A 20,105-nucleotide genomic window follows, 5' to 3' on the forward strand; every position below is an offset into this window, starting at 1 on the left:
TGCATGGTATTCCACTATTCAACCGTCATTGCATGGTATTCCACTATTCAACCGTCATTGCATGGTATTCCACGGTTCAACCCTCATTGCATGGTATTCCACGGTTCAACCCTCATTGCATGGTATTCCACGGTTCAACCCTCATTGCATGGTATTCCACGGTTCAACCCTCATTGCATGGTATTCCACTATTCAACCCTCATTGCATGGTATTCCACGGTTCAACCGTCATTGCATGGTATTCCACGGTTCAACCGTCATTGCATGGTTCCACGGTTCAACCGTCATTGCATGGTATTCCACTATTCAACCGTCATTGCATGGTATTCCACTATTCAACCGTCATTGCATGGTATTCCACGGTTCAACCCTCATTGCATGGTATTCCACGGTTCAACCCTCATTGCATGGTATTCCACGGTTCAACCCTCATTGCATGGTATTCCACTATTCAACCCTCATTGCATGGTATTCCACTATTCAACCGTCATTGCATGGTATTCCACGGTTCAACCGTCATTGCATGGTATTCCACGGTTCAACCGTCATTGCATGGTTCCACGGTTCAACCGTCATTGCATGGTATTCCACTATTCAACCGTCATTGCATGGTATTCCACTGTTCAACCGTCATTGCAAGGTATTCCACTATTCAACCGTCATTGCAAGGTATTCCACGGTTCAACCGTCATTGCATGGTATTCCACGGTTCAACCGTCATTGCATGGTATTCCACTGTTCAACCGTTATTGCATGGTATTCCACTGTTCAACCGCCATTGCATGGTATTCCACTGTTCAACCGCCATTGCATGGTATTCCACGGTTCAACCGCCATTGCATGGTATTCCACTGTTCAACCGTCATTGCATGGTATTCCACTGTTCAACCGTCATTGCAAGGTATTCCACTGTTCAACCGTCATTGCATGGTATTCCACTATTCAACCGTCATTGCATGGTATTCCACGGTTCAACCACGGTTCAACCCTCATTGCATGGTATTCCACGGTTCAACCCTCATTGCATGGTATTCCACGGTTCAACCCTCATTGCATGGTATTCCACTATTCAACCCTCATTGCATGGTATTCCACTATTCAACCGTCATTGCATGGTATTCCACGGTTCAACCGTCATTGCATGGTATTCCACGGTTCAACCGTCATTGCATGGTTCCACGGTTCAACCGTCATTGCATGGTATTCCACTGTTCAACCGTCATTGCATGGTATTCCACTGTTCAACCGTCATTGCAAGGTATTCCACTATTCAACCGTCATTGCTTGGTATTCCACTATTCAACCGTTATTGCATGGTATTCCACTGTTCAACCGTCATTGCATGGTATTCCACTGTTCAACCGCCATTGCATGGTATTCCACTGTTCAACCGCCATTGCATGGTATTCCACTGTTCAACCGCCATTGCATGGTATTCCACGGTTCAACCGCCATTGCATGGTATTCCACGGTTCAACCGTCATTGCAAGGTATTCCACGGTTCAACCGTCATTGCATGGTATTCCACGGTTCAACCGTCATTGCAAGGTATTCCACGGTTCAACCGTCATTGCATGGTATTCCACGGTTCAACCGTCATTGCAAGGTATTCCACGGTTCAACCGTCATTGCATAGTATTCCACGGTTCAACCGTCATTGCAAGGTATTCCACGGTTTAACCGTCATTGCATAAACCCTTTACTGACACCCAGGTTCGTGACAAGGGCTTATGTGCACGTCGAGGTTGATGTTTACATTTAAGTTGTGAAAAAGAGTCTGTTTGTGGTGTCCCTTGCATAAACACATGTGAAGTGTTCCAAAAACACATTTTCATGTGATCACATGATCTTATGTGACGTTAATGTGTTAAGCAACGTGATAACATGAAACTACACATGTGAAATGTTCCAAAAACAGATTTTCACATGATGTAATGTGAAAATGTGATTTCTATGTAAAATCATGTGGTTTTTCTGTAAGGGGTGTGACTGAGAAGGATGTTTGGTGTGTGTGACAGAGAGTGTATGTTTGTGCTGTGTTGGAGTGTGTGTTCGCTTGGCTCTGGCATGGGGGCTGCAAATGTGCTTGCCTGCCTGTGCAAGGGGATTCTGTGTGTCAAGTTCATGTGCACACACGGCGGCCTGCCCGCTTTGAGGGATTTACATGTTTGATGTAGACCACCACTTCGAGTATTTTCTCTTGGAAAGAGTTGACGTTAACCCTCTCTTTGCTGCCATCTGAATGAATGCCCCTCCTGGGGAGATTTGTGCCAGAGTGTAGTTCACAAAGCCAGGGGAGCTCAGTAGGTCAAGGGGTCTTATTACTCCAGTCTAGGGATATGTACTTTCACAATGTGTGTGTGCATCACACAGCACTCAGATTGCAGAGCAGAGCTCAGGCTCTCTTTGATCTCAGGTGGGTACTATGTGGACTCCCCCAGGTGTTTCAGAGGAACCAGGGGGTGCTGTTCATAGTTCTGAGAGGGTTAGCACTGCCTAACTGTCAGCCCAGGTTACATACCAACCCCACCGACTGACCCCTTTGACTCCCTGAGATGGTTTAGAACTACCAGGGCTGCCATTTTCAAACCACACCACATAGAACACCTGGAGTTTGAAGAACGACAGAAGGAATCACCATTGCCTGGATAGGCTTTGGTGACTCTAAAGATGTGAGTGTTAGAACAATGTTTTGGAATTAAGTGGATCACACGTCAATAGGAATCAATAGAAAGCCTGAGCACAACAACTCCTCTTTGGAAGGTGTGTCCATGATCTATATGAGGAGTTGATGCAGGCAAGGCCTCTAAGCAGAAACAGGCTCAGGGAGTCAGGGCCAAGAAAAACCAACATGAGACCCTAGGCACATAAACGTTATAGGCCTACCCCCACATACATTGTTTATCAGCCACAACATACATATGGCACTGTTTATCAGCCGCAACATACATAGGGCACTGTTTATCAGCCACAACATACATAGGGCACTGTTTATCAGCCACAACATACATAGGGCACCATTTCATGCCTGCCTAGACATGTAGGGATTATGCTATATCTCCCATTTAAATAACTTTAATTTCTCATGTTACAGATGATTATGTGTGTTGTTGGCAGAGGCATGGTGGGTCTGTTGCCATGGATAAAGAGGATGACAAGGAACAGCTGGAGCTTTAGTGGAGCTCAGCTGGGCCTTCAACCCAAGCTGATCTGCTTTGTCAGCGAGAGAGAGGCGGTGCACATAAGCTAATGTTGTGACTACTGTGATTAGCGTCTGATGCTATTGTCTGCATAATGACCGACTGTATGCAAGACTCCCCTCAAACAATTCAGGCAGCACTTCCCATTGTCTCAGTGCTATAGTCTACAAGGCCCCATCCGTTAACAATGCAGGTTGGACTCAATGGGCAACATTCTTTAAGAACGGGACAAACTGTAATTCTCCTCGATACACACACATGCACACAAACACCCCCTCCGCCTCTGTGACAGCCTAGCAGTTTTGGGCTTCATTACAGGCCCTGTCAACACGTCCAAATATCCTGTGGCTGTTTCCAGACTGGTGGAGTGTTCGTCAGCCAGCAGACTCTGTGTTAACAGGGTTAACACTCTGGCTGGGGAGCTGTGATGCCCCATGTCTATAGGTCAGGTATTCTGCTGGTGTGTCTGTAGATAAGGCAGCTCGTGTTGGCTTTGGAGTCAAATCTCCAGATGAGTAGATATTCTGTCCCCATGTTAACCGGATTAGTCCCAAGAGACACAATCTTTTACATCAACTTCACCTCCTCTCCTGTTCCATCATGAGCTAAACCACCACAGTTCAGGAGGTACATTTTTTTCTCCCTTTTTATTTAACTAGGCAAGTTAAGAACAAATTCTTATTTTCAATGACGGCCTAGGAACAGTGGGTTAACTGCCTTGTTCAGGGGCAGAGCGACAGATTTGTACCTTGTCAGTTCAAGGATTCGAACTTGCAACCTTTCGGTTACTAGTCCAACGCTCTAACCACTAGGCTACGCTGCTGCCGTACATAACAAACTCCCTCTAACCTCTGAGATGGAAAAATGCATTCTGAAGAGCACAATGGCGTGTGCGTCTTAGGGTCACGGCTGGCTGAACACAGCCTTGAGCCTCACAGCTCATAGCAAAGGACAGAGAGAGAGAGAGACCAGAGGAGAGACAGAGAATGGACACAAAGAGCAGACTGGTTGCATTGCGCTGTGGATGGGATAAAGAAGGGGTAGTCAGGGAAAAGCAGGCTGACAATGCTGGTGGGAGAGCTCAATAGGATCACCGGTATGTGACTGTGAGTTTAATAAGGGGTGTGTGCGTGTGCACTTGCACGTGTGTGTGCGCTTGCGCGTGTGTGTTTGTGTGATCTATAATGACAGATCTGAATATACAAAACAAGTTTGAAAATACTTCCAGAAAGTGCAAATCTTCAACATTCTGTGGCTTATGGGCCTGGACACAGACAGATATACTCAGACACATACGCCCCCGCAACACACCCTCTGCCCACACACCATACAAACAATGAACGAGGCCGATTCCAATTCCATTCCCTCTTGCTCACCCAGGACCCCCCCTGGCCCCCCTAGTCTTTGACATTGGCATTCCTACTCTTAGACTACTCACTGTACCAACTTCACCCCCTAACCCCTGCCAATGTCTGCTCTTCACGGCACCCCACCAGCACCAGCCCCCATCTCCCACGTTACCAATTAACAGGAAGCCTCTCTCAAGTCTCTACACCTCTCTCCATGCTGAAGTGAAGATAAAGGCAAGAGAGGGTTGGGGGGTGGGGGGGTAGGGTTGAGATGGAGAGAGAGAAGAATTAGAAGAATAGGGGGTGTAGAGGGGCATGGGGCCCCAGTGGACTAGGATCAGGCTAGATATATGTCTTTGAGCCAGAAAGAGGGGAATGTAAGGGGTAGAGAGGGAGAGAACAGAGTAGGGGTCATATCTGACAAGTCAGTCTGTTGGATTGCTGTTGCACCAAGGATATCTCTCCACCATGAATGGGAGGCTTCATTTGGGGCATGTCTCCGTCTGTCTGGCTCAGACAGGGTATCACTGTAGAGATCTGGGTGGAGGAGGCTACCTACTGGAGAACACAATAACAATGTGGTAAACAAAAACAACACGTATTTTAAGCCTGTCTCAGACAGTGTTTGTGTGGCTCAGCTCCAATGTCGTGGGAAGAAGCTTGACATTACCAGCAAATGTTTTAAGGGACCTTCAAACCAGGGGCGGCAGGGTAGCCTAGTGGTTAGAGCATTGGACTAGTAACCGAAAGGTTGCAAGTTCAAATCCCTGAGCTGACAAGGTACAAAATCTGTTGTTCTGCCCTTGAACAGGCAGTTAACCCACTGTTCCTAGACCGTCATTGAAAATAAGAATTTGTTCTTAACTGACTTGCCTAGTAAAATAAAGGTACAATAAAAAAAACAATAAAAAAAAAAACAGACATGAGTCTGAAACATGATTATAACACAATTCAATTACTATTGCATATTTCATTGTTACTTCAAATTACAAAACCCTGCAATAGCAACCCATAGAACTTTTCTTTGGGTAGCTCTGTGACCCTACACAACTTCCTAGATCTGGCAAGAATAGTGCTAGATTCCACATCCTATAAAAACAGTTGTCTTTATAACTGTTATAGGTCAAACTCTGTCTTGTGTCTGGTGGTTCCCATGACGATTCTTATGGGACAGTTTTATGCTAGTTTGTTGGCTCTGTTGCAGGTTAACAGGGAACATTGCAGTAATTCATCAATCTGTGTGTAAATCAAGCCTTTTCTATGTGCTGGCGGCTGACTCGCTTAAGTGCTGGACACTGCCCAGTGCTGCTGGAGGGACCAGGGTGGACCCTGCTTCACACATTCCACACATTGTAACATCTCTCCCCTCTGCTAGCCAGCTCCAGAGTCTAGTTCTCACACCGTTAGAGCGGTTAAAACACTGGTCCCACTGATCCATAGATGATCCATCAGTTTGCAATAGAGTAAACATTCTGGCTCCCACACTGCCTGTGTGTCATTATAGTATGGAACAAAAGTGGCAATAAATAATAGTATTTTGAAATCACTTTTTTGGAGATAAAACATTGAACTGAATGCTAAAACATGAATATTCAAAGCCTGCTTTTTGCCTGCCAGATATGTTGTTGTGGTCCTTGATGAGACAAGATACTGACTGGGTTGTTGTGTTTGCTCTTTGCAGCCTGGGCCAAGGTGGACATGACCATGGAGGAGAGTGTGGAGGTGTACCTGGGCGACTCAGCAGGCATCCCCTGCCAGTACGTCTTCAGTGAGCAGCCCAGAGCATTCATGATCCAGTGGTTTGTGGTGAGTACTTCTGGACCATTATCTGCACCCCCCTGACTCACCCACCCAGCCACCCCCTCAGTCTATCTCTCTCTTTCTATGTATCTCACACAAACACCAATTTGTTTCAATGTACGGTGCAAGGTGTTTTTGCCATTCAACCTAGTTCATCTTCTAGATTGAATTAAATTAACTCAACCTATGCCTGGTGGCCCTTTCGCTTGTACAAGTGTATAACAGAACAAATATCAGCACCGCCCAAATTATTATTATTATTTTTATCTCCTTCCCTACAGAGGAATCCCAGTAGCAGTAGCCGGGAGCGGATCTACTACGGTGACAATGCACAGCAGATAGTGGACGATGGTACAGACTTCACAGGCCGCATCACGGTGTCCAACATCGGGGACAAGGAGGGTGTGCTGCTGACCATCCAGGATGTCCAGCTGACTGACGAGAGGGAGTTCTTCTGCCAGGTCAACGGCATGGCTGCAGGCAACGGAGAAGGCAAGACTCACCTCAGGGTGTTCGGTAAGACATTGGAGCATCAATCTCTTCCAAGCCTGGGGGGGGGTCCAGATCTGTTTGTACTTGATCCAATTCATCTCTTTACTGACCATTTGACATTTGAGTCATTTAGCAGAAGCTCTTATCCAGAGAGACTTACAGTAGTGAGTGCATACATTTTCATACTTCTTTCTCCTACTTGTCCCCTTTGGGAATTTAACCCTTAACCCTGGCATTGAAAGCCACACAGGAGCCCCAACTCATCTCTGTGTGTGAATTTCTTGTTATCCCAATGATAGAGGATTTGGTTACAGCACACACAGTATGAGTACATGCTCTGCCCATTACCATGTGTTTCAGTGGTTATTGATAGAATGCTTGTTTGCATTGATAATACCATTTTATATTATATTCCAGATCCTCCAATGGCCCCAGTAATTGAAGGTGTCCATGCTGGAATCTCTGTGACCAACGAGCTGCCATCAAGGGTAGGCATTAGGCAGTCCAATTGAGTACATCTCAATTTAGCTCTCAGTCCATGAAAGCACCATTGAACAAGCAATCTTATTCTCTGTGTGTGTACAGATTGCGTCGTGTGAGGCAAGGAATGGCTTCCCCAGACCCAACATCACCTGGTACCGTGGCATCAGCCCACTGACCCCCACGGATGGCCGTAAGTAGCAGGAATACCAATACAAATTAACCGATCTTAGAGCAGTTTTAACATCTTCACTGCCACTCTCACTAATGGACTAGCAATTATCTTGTTTTGACTCCATGTGGTGATACTCACAACTGTCACTGAAATACTACATGTTGTCGTTACATGAAGAATTGTTTCCGGATATCATCTATCTACCAGCCTGTAATGGTAGCTAAATCAGTGTTTTCTCACCCCTCCCAGAGATCAATGTGGTAATTCTGGTGACCCGTGAGTCCAGTGGCTTCTACACGGTCCAGAGTGAGCTGCAATATAAAGTTGCCAAAGAGGACAAGGATGTCCTGTTCTCCTGTGAGGTCAGCTACTACGTCCCAGGAGCTGTGAGGACGGCTGAGTCCAAGGGCATCAACATCACTGTGCACTGTAAGGACCCAACTAACTCCATATCTTATACCCCAGATATGCTATTTCTAACCACACAACTTATGCTGACTCAGCATGCTTTCGGGCAGCAGGTAACCAAGTGGTTAGAGCGTTGGGCCAGTAACCGAAAGGTTGCTCGATTAAATCCCCGAGCTGACAAGGTAAAACATCTGTCGTTCTGCCCCTGAACAAGGCACTGTTCCTAGGCCATCATTGTAAATAAGAATTTGTTCTTAACTGACTTGCCTAGTTAAATAAAAAATAATCAATTGACTGTAATGCTAAAGCTAATACTACTTCAGTGTGTTAATGGTGCTCTCCAATTGTTTTTATGACTGTCCCTACCATGAAACTAGTAGGATGGTCACTGATGTATCTCTCTACAACACCCAAGTTAAAGCCTATGAAATTATATCAGCCTACCTCGAACATGTCAACAGCTTCTGGGCTGTCAAAGTAGTAGGCCAACTAATGTAACCCAAACCCACCCATCTTTGGCGCTCTTCAATTTTAGCCCACAATATTTTCTCAATATATCTAGTGTTGTTTGAACCAATTTTGCATACCATGACAGCAATGACAAAACACAAACTCTGCTGTTGTCAATGCTGAGTAAATGACTGGCTTGTAAAGCTGATTAGCCTAGTGACTACCAGGCATTGCATAGCCACGTTGATGTATGGGTTTTGTCCCGCAGACCCCACAACCGTTGTCGAGCTGTGGAAGGAATCCCCCCAGGGCCTGGTCAAAGAGGGGGACACTGTGGAGATCCGTTGCCAAGGTGATGGCAACCCCCCACCGCCCTTCACGTTCAACCGACAACAAGTAAGAAGGGCCCTCCTTTCTGTGAATGTTTTTTATATGTTTTTTTATCTGTGAATGTTTTTTTATATGCAGTGTTGGAGTAGAAGTGTAGACCTTGTGAACAGGAGCTCATCATGTCTGACCCTGTGGCTCTGGGATAAATCTTTAGACCCTTTCAAGGTCTGTGACTGACTGGAGATCAACATTTCTCATTCCTGTGTGTTCATTTGACCACAACAACACATTTGGGGGGGTTCCCCTGTTGGGTCTCAAGACTGGGATGTGGATAGAGGCATGGTTTGGTCAGGCAGGGTAGCCTAGTGGTTAGAGCATTGGACTAGTAACCGAAAGGTTGCAAGTTCAAATCCCCGAGCTGACAAGGTACAAAATCTGTCGTTCTGCCCCTGAACAGGCAGTTAACCCACTGTTCCTAGGCCGTCATTGAAAATAAGAATTTGTTCTTAACTGACTTGCCTAGTAAAATAAAGGTAAATAAATAAACATTTAGAGGGTCACGGGAACATGTTAAAGGGTTTATGTAGCTCACAGTAACCAGACTAATTCAGCTGTTGTTTGGGTGTGACTTAAAGGGATAGTTCATCCCAAAATCAAAGATTGATTAGCCTAAATGTAGATCTTGTAATATGACCTGTGTAAACCTGATGTCGTCCCCTCTCAGGAGCAGGAGACAGCGTTGGAGGCCAGCGATGACACATTGGTGCTGAGGGAGGTGACGCGTGGGGACAGTGGGGTCTACCAGTGCCGCTCACTGGATCTGGACACTTACGAGGAGGTCATGGGAGACGTGCAGCTCATTGTCCACTGTGAGTTAGCTAACACACGCACACACTGAAACATGTGCATGCACACACATGTATTTATGCTCTTTTGGTTTGGACTGGAAGTAGTTGAATTTCTCTGAGATTTATACTAAGAGTATCAATGTCCGTCAGCTGCTTGACTGAGTTTCACACCATCGATAATTTGATTACCAAGATAGACAGCTCTGCTGTTGTCTTCCACTCACTCACTGTCACTGCATCACTGAACTCCTCATTAACCTTTTATTTCAGTGGGCTAAATCAGGGTGACACAGAGTGTTTCTTGGTAGTCTTAAACAAATCTACTTTGAAACAAAAGTATATACACCTTAGGGGCTTACAAAAAAGAAGACAACTGTACCATGTCAGCTATAGAGCTGAAATGTATTTAATTTAGTGTGCATCCCAATATTACACTTAATATACAGTACCAGTCAAAAGTTTAGACAAACCGACTCATTCAAACGGTTTTCTTTCTTTTTAGTATTTTCTGCATTGTAGAATAATAGTGAAGACATCAAAAATATGAAATAACACATGGAAATCATGTAGTAACCAAAAAAAGTGTTAAACGAATCAAAATATATTATACATTTCATATTCTTTAAAGTAGCCACCCTTTACCTTGATGACAGCTTTGCACACTCTTGGCATTCTCTCAGCCAGCTTCATGAGGTAGTCACCTGGAATGCATTTCAATGAACAGGTGTGTCTTGTTAATTTGTGGAATTTCTTTCCTCCTTAATGCGTTTGAGCCAATCAGTTGTGTTGTGACAAGGTAAGGGTGGTATACAGAAGATAGCCCTATTTGGTAAAATACCAAGTCCATATTATGGCAAGAACAGAGCAAAGAGAAACAACAGTCCATCATTACTTTAAGACATGAAAGTCAGTCAATAGGGAAAATTTCAAGAACTTTTAAAGTTTCTTCAAGCGCAGAAGTAAAAATTCATCAAGCGCTTTGATGAAACTGGCTCTCATGAGGACCGCCACAGGAAAGGGAGACCCAGAGTTACCTCTGCTGCAGAGGAATAGTTCATTAAAGTTACCAGCCTCAGAAATTGCAGCCCAAATAAATGCTTCCCAGAGTTCAAGTAACAGACACATCAGGCCTTCATGGTCCAATTGCTGCAAAGAAACCACTAATAAAGGACACCAATAAGAAGAGACTTGCTTGGGCCAAGAAAGACGAGCAATGGACATTAGACTGGTGGAAATCTGTCCTTTGGTCTGATGAGTCCAAATTTTTTATTTTTGGTTCTAAGTGAACGGATGATCTCCGCATGTGTGGTTCCCACCGTGAAGCATGGAGGAGGAGGTGTGATGGTGTGGGGGTGTTTTGCTGGTGACACTGTCAATGATTTATATAGAATTCAAGGCACACTTAACCAGCATGGCTACCACAGCAATCTTCAGCGATACGTCATCCCATCTGGTTTGGGCTTAGTGGGACTATCATTTGTTTTTCAACAGGACAGTGACCCAACACACCTCCAGCCTGTGTAAGGGGTATTTTACCAAGAAGGAGAGTGATGGAATGCTGCATCAGATGACCTGGCCTCCACAATCACCCGACTTCAACCCAGTTGAGATGGTTTGGGATGAGTTGTACCGCAAAGTGAAGGAAAAGCAGCCAACAAGTGCTCAGCATATGTGGGAACTCCTTCAAGACTGTTGGAAAAGCATTCCAGGTGAAGCTGGTTGAGAGAATGCCAAGCGTGCTCAAAGCTGTCATCAAGTCAAAGGGTGGCTACTTTAAAGAATATAAATATACTTTGATTTGTTTAACACTTTTTTGGATTACTTCATGATTCCATGTGTCATTTCATAGTTTTAATGTCTTCACTATTATTCTACAATGTATAAAATAGTTTTGAAAAATATTTTAAAAACTCTTGAATGAGTGGGTGTGTCCAAACTTTTGACCGACACTGTACATCACTGAACACTGAAATATAACAAAACTGTTGGACATAGAAACACCGGATTTTCAGCGTAAAAAAAACAAATGTTTATTAATTATGAAATTATGAAAAATATGAATAACATTCCACTCATGATTCCACTAGGTAATTTGATTGCAGGAAAGGGCTATGATCATATAATTGATGTCAACATTTTCACAGTCGATACATTTTATGATTTGCAGTGGTGTAACTCAAATCAAGAAAACATTTGATTGGAATAAGGTTGCATGGACCACACACCAGCATGTCACTTAGCCATGTTTCTTTTTCACATCATGTTTCTCTCTCCAGATCTGGACCCAGCCCTGGTGGTGCCCAAAGACTCAGAGATCATGTTCAAAGGAGAGAGTCTGACTGCTACCTGCAACGCTCTGTCTTCTCTGGAAACCTTCACTGTCTGGTTCAAGGTACAATGCACCCTGTAATAAGCACCAACTTAGTGCTTTAAATGCAACACAATTATAAGACTGACATAAACATGTCGCTTGCCAAATGTAGCTAATCATGTGTTGTTATTCAGTTGTGGACTTAGTCTATTTTTTTTCCTGTGTGAAGAATGGGCAGAAGGTTGGCACAGGCCACATGCTGTTTCTGCAGGATGCCACCTATGACACAGCAGGAGAGTATGTGTGTGAGGTGACTGTTCCTTCTCTGCCTGGACTGCACACCTCTGGTTCTGTCCACATCATCGTCCAGGGTTAGTCACCAAACCATCATTTCTGAGGAATTCCCCCATCAGGGGGTACGCATCTTTGCTTTAGCCCAACACTATCACTCCTTGGTGATTAGTTGTATCAGGTGTAATTTGTAAAGGCATACAACAAAAATGTGCTTCCACCCTGGGGTTCCCACCAGGAATAGATTGAGAAACACTGAGTTTGTCAGATCAGATGTTTTCATACCTAACAAGCGGTCTTTAGCAGGGTCTATAATATGTCCCCCAGGTGCTCCCCAGATGAAGGATGCTGACAGGGAGGTGGAGATGGAGGAGGGAGCTGGGAAGTGGATGAACCTGAGCTGTGAGGCACATGCACACCCCCTGCCCACCATCTCTTGGACTGTCACTGGCAGCCAGGTAAAACAGGGCTTGGCAGAGCACTGGGCAGTTAACGTACACTACATGACCAAAAGTATGTGGACACCTGCTCATCGAACATCTAATTTCAAAATCATGGGCATTAATATGGAGTTGGTTCCCCTTTGCTGCTATAACAGCCTCCACTCTTTTAGGAAGGCTTTCCACTAGATGTTGGAACATTGCTGCGGGGACTTGCTTCCATTCAGCCACAAGAGCATTAGTGAGGTCAGGCACTGATGTTGGGCGATTAGGCCTGGCTCGATGTCGGCGTTCCAATTCATCCCAAAGGTGTTCGATGGTGTTCAAATCAAATCAAACTTTATTTGTCACATGCGCCGAATACAACAGGTTTCTGTGAAATGCTTACTTAAAAGCCCTTAACCAACAGTGCAGTTCAAGAAAGAGTTAAGAAAATATTTATGAAATAATAAGGAAAAAGTAATAAAAAGTAACACAATAAAATAACAATAAGTTTTCCAGCCAAAGCTTGGCATTGAGCATGGTGATCTTAGACTTGTGTGCCGCTGCTTGGCCATGGAAAGCCATTTCGTGAAGCTCCCGACGAGCAGTTCTTATGCTGACGTTGTTTCCAGAGGAAGTTGGGAACTCGGTAGTGAGTGTTGCAACCGATGACAGACGATGTGTACGCACTTCAGCGGTCCAGTTCTGTGAGCTTGTGTGGCTGACTACTTCTGGGCTGAGGTGTTCTTGCTCCTAGACGTTTCCACTTCACAATAACAGCAGTTACAGTTGTCCTGCTCTAGCAGGACAGAAATTTGATGAATTTACTTGTTGGAAAGGTGGCATCCTATGACTGTGCCACGTTGAAAGTCACTGAGCTGTTCATTAAGGTCATTATACTGCCAATTTTGGTCTACCAACAGGTGTGGCTGAAATAGTTAAATCCACAAATTTGAAGGGGTGTCCACATACTTTTGTATTTATAGATTATGTGGGCATATTTACAGTTGAAGTCTGAAGTTTACATACACTTAGGTTGGAGTCATTAAAACTACATTTTCAACCACTCCACAGATTTTTTGTTAACAAACTATAGTTTTGTCAAGTCGGTTAGGACATATACTTTGTGCATTCCATATGTCATTTTTCCAATAATTGTTTAAAGACAGATTATTTCACTTATAATTCACTGTATCACAATTCCAGTGGGTCAGAAGTTTACATACACTAAGTTGACTGTGCCAGCTTGGAAAACAACAGCTTGGAAAATTCCAGAAAATGATGTCATGGCTTTAGAAGCTTCTGATAGGCTCATTGACATCATTTGAGTCAATTGGAGGTGTACCTGTGGATGGATTTCAAGGCCTACCCTCAAACTCACTGCCTTTTTGCTTGACATCATGGGAAAATCAGCCAAGACATCCGGAAAAAAATTGTAGACCTCCACAAGTCTGGTTCATCCTTGGGAGCAATTTCCAAATGCCTGAAGGTACCACGTTCATCTGTACAAACGATAGTATGCAAGTATAAAGTCCATGGGACCACGCTGCCATCATACCACTCAGGAAGGAGACGCGTTCTGTCTCCTAGAGATGAACGTACTTTGGTGCGAAAGGTGCAACTCAATCCCAGAACAACAGCAAAGGCCCTTGTAAAGATGCTGGAGGAAACAGGTACAAAAGTATCTATATCCACAGTAAAACGAGTCCTATATCAACATAACCTGAAAGGCCGCTCAGCAAGGAAGAAGCCACTGCTCCAAAACCGCCATAAAAAATCCAGACTACGGTTTGCAACTGCACATGGGGACAAAGATCATACTTTTTGGAGAAAGGTCCTCTGGTCTGATGAAACAAAAATAGAACTGTTTGTGTGAAGCTTGCGGAAGGCTACCCGTAACGTTTGACCCAAGTTAAACAATTTAAAGGCAATGCTACCAAATAATAATTGAGTGGATGTAAACTTCTGACCCACTGGGAATGTGATGAAAGAAATAAAAGCTGAAATAAATCATTCTCCCTATTATTATTCTGACTTTTCACATTCTTAAAATAAAGTGGTGATCCTAACTGACCTAAAACAGGGAATTTTTAAAATGATTAAATGTCAGGAATTGTGAAAAACTGAATTTAAATGTATTTGACTAAAGTTTATGTAAACTTCTGACTTCAACTGTACATGGCATGAATGTATGATTTTAAAACATTAACATCTAATTTTCTTGGTGTGTCTGTTCCAATGCATATTGGTGTGACTGGTGACATGACATGTGTGTATGCTTGTGTGTCGACAGAGCTGGCGCGAGGTGCTGACCAGCGCCACGGAGCACAGCACAATCAGCCTGGTGTCCATCAAAGTGACCTCTGACATCACAGCCTTCTGCAATGCCACCAACGAGATGGGCACAGAGGCAAAGTCTTTCAGCATCAGTGCCAGTAAGCCACCCTGCCATATACTATACACTACATAGGAATATATAGGCATACACACTGAGTGTACAAAACATAAGGAACACCTAATATTGAGTTATACCCCCTTTTGCCCTCAGAACAGCCTCATGGACTCTACAAGGTGTCGAAAGCATTCCACAGGGTTGCTGGCCCATGTTGACTCCATTGCTTCCCACAGTTGTGTCAAATTGGCTGGATGTCCTTTGGGTGGTGGACCGTTCTTGAATCACACAGGAAACTGTTGAGTGTGAAAAATCCAGCAGCGTTGCAGTTCTTGACACACTCAAACCGGTGTACCTGGCACCTACTACCATACCCCATTCAAAGGCATTTATATATTTTGTGTTGCCCATTCACCCTCTGAATGGCACACATACACAATCCATGTCTCAAGGCTTAAAACCCATTATTTAACATGTCTCCTCCTCTTCATCTACACTGATTGAAGTGGATTTAACAAGTGACATCAATAAGGGATCATAGCTTTCCCCTGGATTCACCTGATGTCATGGAGAGAGCAGGTGTTCCTAATGTTTTGTATTTAGAATGTATGGAATACTGTATATGGGCATATTATGTGGAAATATATTTGATGATGGGAACCTCTTACATTTTAAGTGTTGTTTTGCTTGTCCACAGTTCCCATGGTCACTTCAACTGCACCCTACACACCTGGTAAGACAGAGATCTTGCTATTATTGTATTCTTGCTGATTAGAACAGGAGCGTGTTTGATCACGCAAGGAGGATAACCCTAACCCTAGACAGTTGGAAGTTAGACGGAGTACGGAGTATAGAAAGGAAACAGCATGAACTTGTGGGGTGGGATTCGTACCCATGTCACTATGGATAACGCTCCAGCACTGTTTCTCTTCTTCTTGACCTTTGAATCACTCTGATCCAGTTGAGAAGCGCTTTTAGATTGTTTCTTTGCTTTTTCTCAACTTTTAAAAAAATAATTTCTGAATCCACACCAATCCAGACCATGAAGGATTAGCCAACAAGGCAACTAAATAATTCATGATTTTCATACGGGCATAGTGTTTGCAGGAAAAGGCGGGAGAATTGGCTCTGCTCATCGCCTGTGGGTACATTGAAAATTGTGTGACAGAAAAATAGGAAAAAAAGAACAAGACAACACTTAGGAAAATATAAGGATGTCCAACACCTAATGTTTTTTACAGTTTGTCTAGCATTTCAAGAAATGTTTTGAAGTGGTTGAGTGCCAAAAGCACATATATTGAGTTAAATTTGGGGGAAGTTAATACGCTGTCTCACTGCTTTTATTGAGCTGCTGCAATAGAAGTTCTCATAAACCCATATTGTTCCTTTTAACAAGGGCTTACTCCATGTTTAAAGAGAGGAGTTAGTAGTTCTGGTAGGGTGGAGCACTAACTAATTTCCTCCTGGGGGGATTGCACTGAAGTGTTAATGGCTCTGTCAGAGGGGCAGGCCAGGGCTGTTTCACATTATTACAGTAATTGTGACGATCTCTACAACCCTGCGATGTATGCTCTCTCGAACATGCACACTTTACTGATTACTTAATAAGAAATGTATAGTTATAGTAACTTAAACATGTGGCCATGGATGTGTTACACATTTTAAGGTTGAACGTTACATTCGTTTGTAAGATAGCCTTAACGTTATGCTATTTACTGTAATACAAAAGTTATATTAAATTGTTTTGTTGACAACCCAACCAAATATCAACATTTAACTAATATTTTTGATTCTGCATATAAATTTAAGGGTCATTTCCGATTGTGCTGACATATGCAGCGTTTACCGTGAATGCAGTCACTGCTAAAGCAGGAACATTGTCTTTAAATTTCAATCACCCTGTAAAGCTGAAGTTCTGCGATGTGGATTGAATTGAGCCCTTGATCTGTTTCCCATCTGCTTCTTATGACTTGACCCATAAATCATGACCAATATCATCATACTCTAACACTGTTCTACAACCTGGATCCCAGGACTCCCTGGAAAAAATGTAATGTGTTACTGAGTGGACTGTCCTGGCTAGTGGTTATCCTCCACATCTTCCTATGTTTTGTCCTACTAGAAGAAGATGGGCTTCCTATCTGAGCTGGGTTCCTCTCTGTGTTTCTTCCTTCTTGTTTTTTTTCCTGGCCACTATGCTTCTGATTTTGCTTCTACTAGCTCTTTCGGGTCTTGGCCGGGTTATTTACTGCAAACACTTTGTGACAATTGCTGATGTAAAAAGTTGTCACAACTGCTTTGATAACTGCTGATGTAGACAAATCTGAGTCATTTTGGCCTTATGTTGTCTGTCAAGGGATGTTTTCACTTGTTTTGTATGCTAGGGGCACTCTCACATGGGGTTATGGGTCACTGGTCACACATGTATAGGCAGCACAGGTAACCAGGAAATGTTTACACATATCATGTCCGGATGATTCTCCATGATCAGGTATAAGAATTAACCTGAGTTTTCCCTCCCCTCTCCCTGTCTGTCTGTGTGTATAGCTGAAGGAAATGGTGTGATCATCGTGGTCGTCATCATCTGTGTCCTCCTGCTGGCCGTCCTGGGCAGTGTGCTCTACTTCCTCCACAAGAAGGGCAAGATCCCCTGTGGCCGCTCTGGCAAGCAGGAAATGTGAGTTTTCTACTTCAACAACTGGTCTAGGGCCAGGTTTTGTGTCTAATTCTATAAGGTGGGTGCTACACATAGGTAGTGAATGAGGGTGAATTACAATGTAAAGCACTCTGAGCACTTGAAAAAGTGTTATGTAAATGTATTCCATATGTTCATCCATAATTGACTCTTTCTGCCTCCAATAATGTGATACTGTCCTCACTGGAGAGGAGTATTGAGAGGAAACTGAGTTTGTGCTCTCTATCCACAGCACTAAGGAGAACCCCAAAAAAGATGGCATTGTGGTAGAGATGAAGACTGACACCAAAACCGAGGAGGCTGTTCTTCTGAAGGGCGTTAACGGTGACAAGAATGGCCCCAACGACCAGGTAACTATGAATATGAAAGCTATACGCTAAACAGAAGTAGCTTACTGTCTGTCTTTCTTGAATCTTGCATTGCCCACTGTATTGACATTTGTTGGTGTTTTTTCTCCCTTTCCTCTTTCCCTGTGTGCTTTTCCCTGGAGTAAAGTACATGGACCTGAGGAAGTGATATATGCAGAGGGCTGAGCTCTGACGTAGCCAGCCGAAGCTCTTCGCCACCCCACCAAATCCACCCACAAGCCAAGGCTAGACTACTGGAAGCCTTGGGTAAAATTAGTTAGGACTCTAATTAGGAGTTAACCAATCAATCACTTTCCCCACATTTGTGTTCAGCAGTATTCACCAAATCTGGCCAAAACCACACAGGAACACACACAACTGATTTTAAGGTGTTTGGAGGATGTTTTGATTGCTCCATTTTACCCGTTGTAATTTTACACTGTTTCCCCGAAGCCTTTTTACTCTCTCGTTTGCCGGTTTCAAGTGTACGATGATGACGTTCATTAACTGTGCGTTATAGACTTTATAAACTGTATATATTATATATATATATTTCATTATTTAAGATATTTTGACACAGACCTTTCAAATTCAGACTTGGTATGGTATTATAAGTTTATGGTGTCACTTACTTTAGCTATCCATCCATGGTCCTTGATTTGGCGATTCTACATTGTTTTATGGAGGTACTCTGGCCATAAATGACAACCAATATGTTCGTGGAGAAACGCCACGTCAACATTTTCTCAGCAAAACTCATAATTTCAGAATAATTCTCTTGTGAATTACTGTCAAGCTCTTGTACTGTTTGTAAATAATCGTGGCATAAGAACCGTTTGTAGCTGTGGCCTTCGATTGTCTTTTTTGAAATGGCCTATTGTGTTATCTGCAGTGCCTGTGGAAATTTGTCTCACTTTGATGTAAGATACACTGAAATGTTTCCTTATTTTATGATTTGCTGTTTATTTCTTTATATTTGGGTGAGGGCCAAGGAGACCTGAAGCTCATTTTGTGTGTGATACATTTTGGATGCTTACTGTAAGTTATGTGCATGGAAGAAGCTGTTGCTAGCGCAAAGACTGCCTGACGTGCATCATTTACAGAATGATATGTTAAAGGTATTATGATTTTTGATATTGTACACAAAGGGGAGAGTTCAATTGGTACAAATACTGTATGTTGTGATCCAAATATTGCCTTCAAGGTAATATTTTAGTGGTCATTATGTTTAGTTGAAATGACCCATTTTGTTCAGCCTGCTTACATCCGGCCATAGGACTGCAGATAGTGGACTTTTGGTAGTATGACTCCAGTAAAGACACTGCTCTCAACTGTGTGCCTTTTATGTTCAGTCTGGTTTAGTTGTGTTGTAGTGTAGTGTTCTGATGCTTAAGGAAGGAAGAGGTCTGGACTTAATAACACTGTTTGAATTACATTCATGTTGCCCAAAGACAGATCCCAACACGGGAAACGCTTTTTGATGCCAGTATGTGGATGACTGGCCATCATTCATCATTATGTGAAAAAGGTTCACTGTTGGCCACCACCAACAGTAAAAACAGCTTGTTGTGCAGTTGGCTCAGAAAACAGAAACTTTTCTTGAGGGGACAGTTCTACCGGCTTCCTCCCACCCCAACCGCTTTCTTTGAGTGTGTTTTTGTTGACTATATGAAACAGCTACCGTTGGACAGGAATGTTTGGACCTGCACAGTTCATTATTGGTTTATAATGGTCTGATCTTGCAAATGTGTGTAAAATAAGTACAGTTCTTGTGATTTGATGCTTGCCTTTTTATAATTATTTTTTGCAAGAAAATGCCAAATAAAAAAGCTACATTTGATCTTTTTCATTCTTTACACTAAATATTTAAATAAAAGTTCATAGAGAAATGCAAACTTACAAGTTCATTTCAATGGCTAAAGCATGACTGAAAATACATATTTCCACTGATAGATTTAATTCACAACAGACAAAATTGATCATGACACACTACACCTCACTATGGTCTATAACAGAGACCCAGAATGTGATCGACAGGGGAAAGGGGTGAGTTCTCCCATCTAACCACTGTTATGCTGTCTCCTGGAGTGAGTAGCACAATAGCTTCAGATTTCC

The 20,105-nt window shown here is 43.3% G+C and overlaps 1 protein-coding gene across 3 annotated transcripts in view; it reads left to right on the forward strand.

Moving 5' to 3' along the window:
* LOC118390020 (cell surface glycoprotein MUC18-like) overlaps positions 1 to 19,830 on the forward strand; it is a 67,917-nt gene extending 48,087 nt beyond the window's left edge. For 2 of the 3 annotated variants that reach the window (XM_035780135.2, XM_052529845.1), the window contains 15 exons: positions 6,231 to 6,355; positions 6,631 to 6,865; positions 7,259 to 7,329; positions 7,427 to 7,514; positions 7,746 to 7,925; positions 8,623 to 8,750; positions 9,409 to 9,553; positions 11,809 to 11,924; positions 12,073 to 12,214; positions 12,462 to 12,592; positions 14,850 to 14,991; positions 15,646 to 15,681; positions 17,496 to 17,625; positions 17,876 to 17,993; positions 18,139 to 19,830. In XM_035780135.2, the coding sequence (XP_035636028.1) occupies positions 6,231 to 6,355; positions 6,631 to 6,865; positions 7,259 to 7,329; positions 7,427 to 7,514; positions 7,746 to 7,925; positions 8,623 to 8,750; positions 9,409 to 9,553; positions 11,809 to 11,924; positions 12,073 to 12,214; positions 12,462 to 12,592; positions 14,850 to 14,991; positions 15,646 to 15,681; positions 17,496 to 17,625; positions 17,876 to 17,993; positions 18,139 to 18,159 (1,808 nt within the window). In that variant the 3' untranslated portion in view covers positions 18,160 to 19,830. Of the gene's footprint in view, positions 1 to 6,230; positions 6,356 to 6,630; positions 6,866 to 7,258; positions 7,330 to 7,426; positions 7,515 to 7,745; positions 7,926 to 8,622; positions 8,751 to 9,408; positions 9,554 to 11,808; positions 11,925 to 12,072; positions 12,215 to 12,461; positions 12,593 to 14,849; positions 14,992 to 15,645; positions 15,682 to 17,495; positions 17,626 to 17,875; positions 17,994 to 18,133 lie in introns of all 3 variants that reach the window. The other variant, XM_035780136.2, reaches the window with a different exon arrangement.
* The last annotated feature ends 275 nt before the right edge of the window (positions 19,831 to 20,105 follow it).

Source organism: Oncorhynchus keta, chromosome 11 (genome assembly GCF_023373465.1).
Source record: "Oncorhynchus keta strain PuntledgeMale-10-30-2019 chromosome 11, Oket_V2, whole genome shotgun sequence".
Lineage (NCBI taxonomy): Eukaryota > Metazoa > Chordata > Actinopteri > Salmoniformes > Salmonidae > Oncorhynchus > Oncorhynchus keta.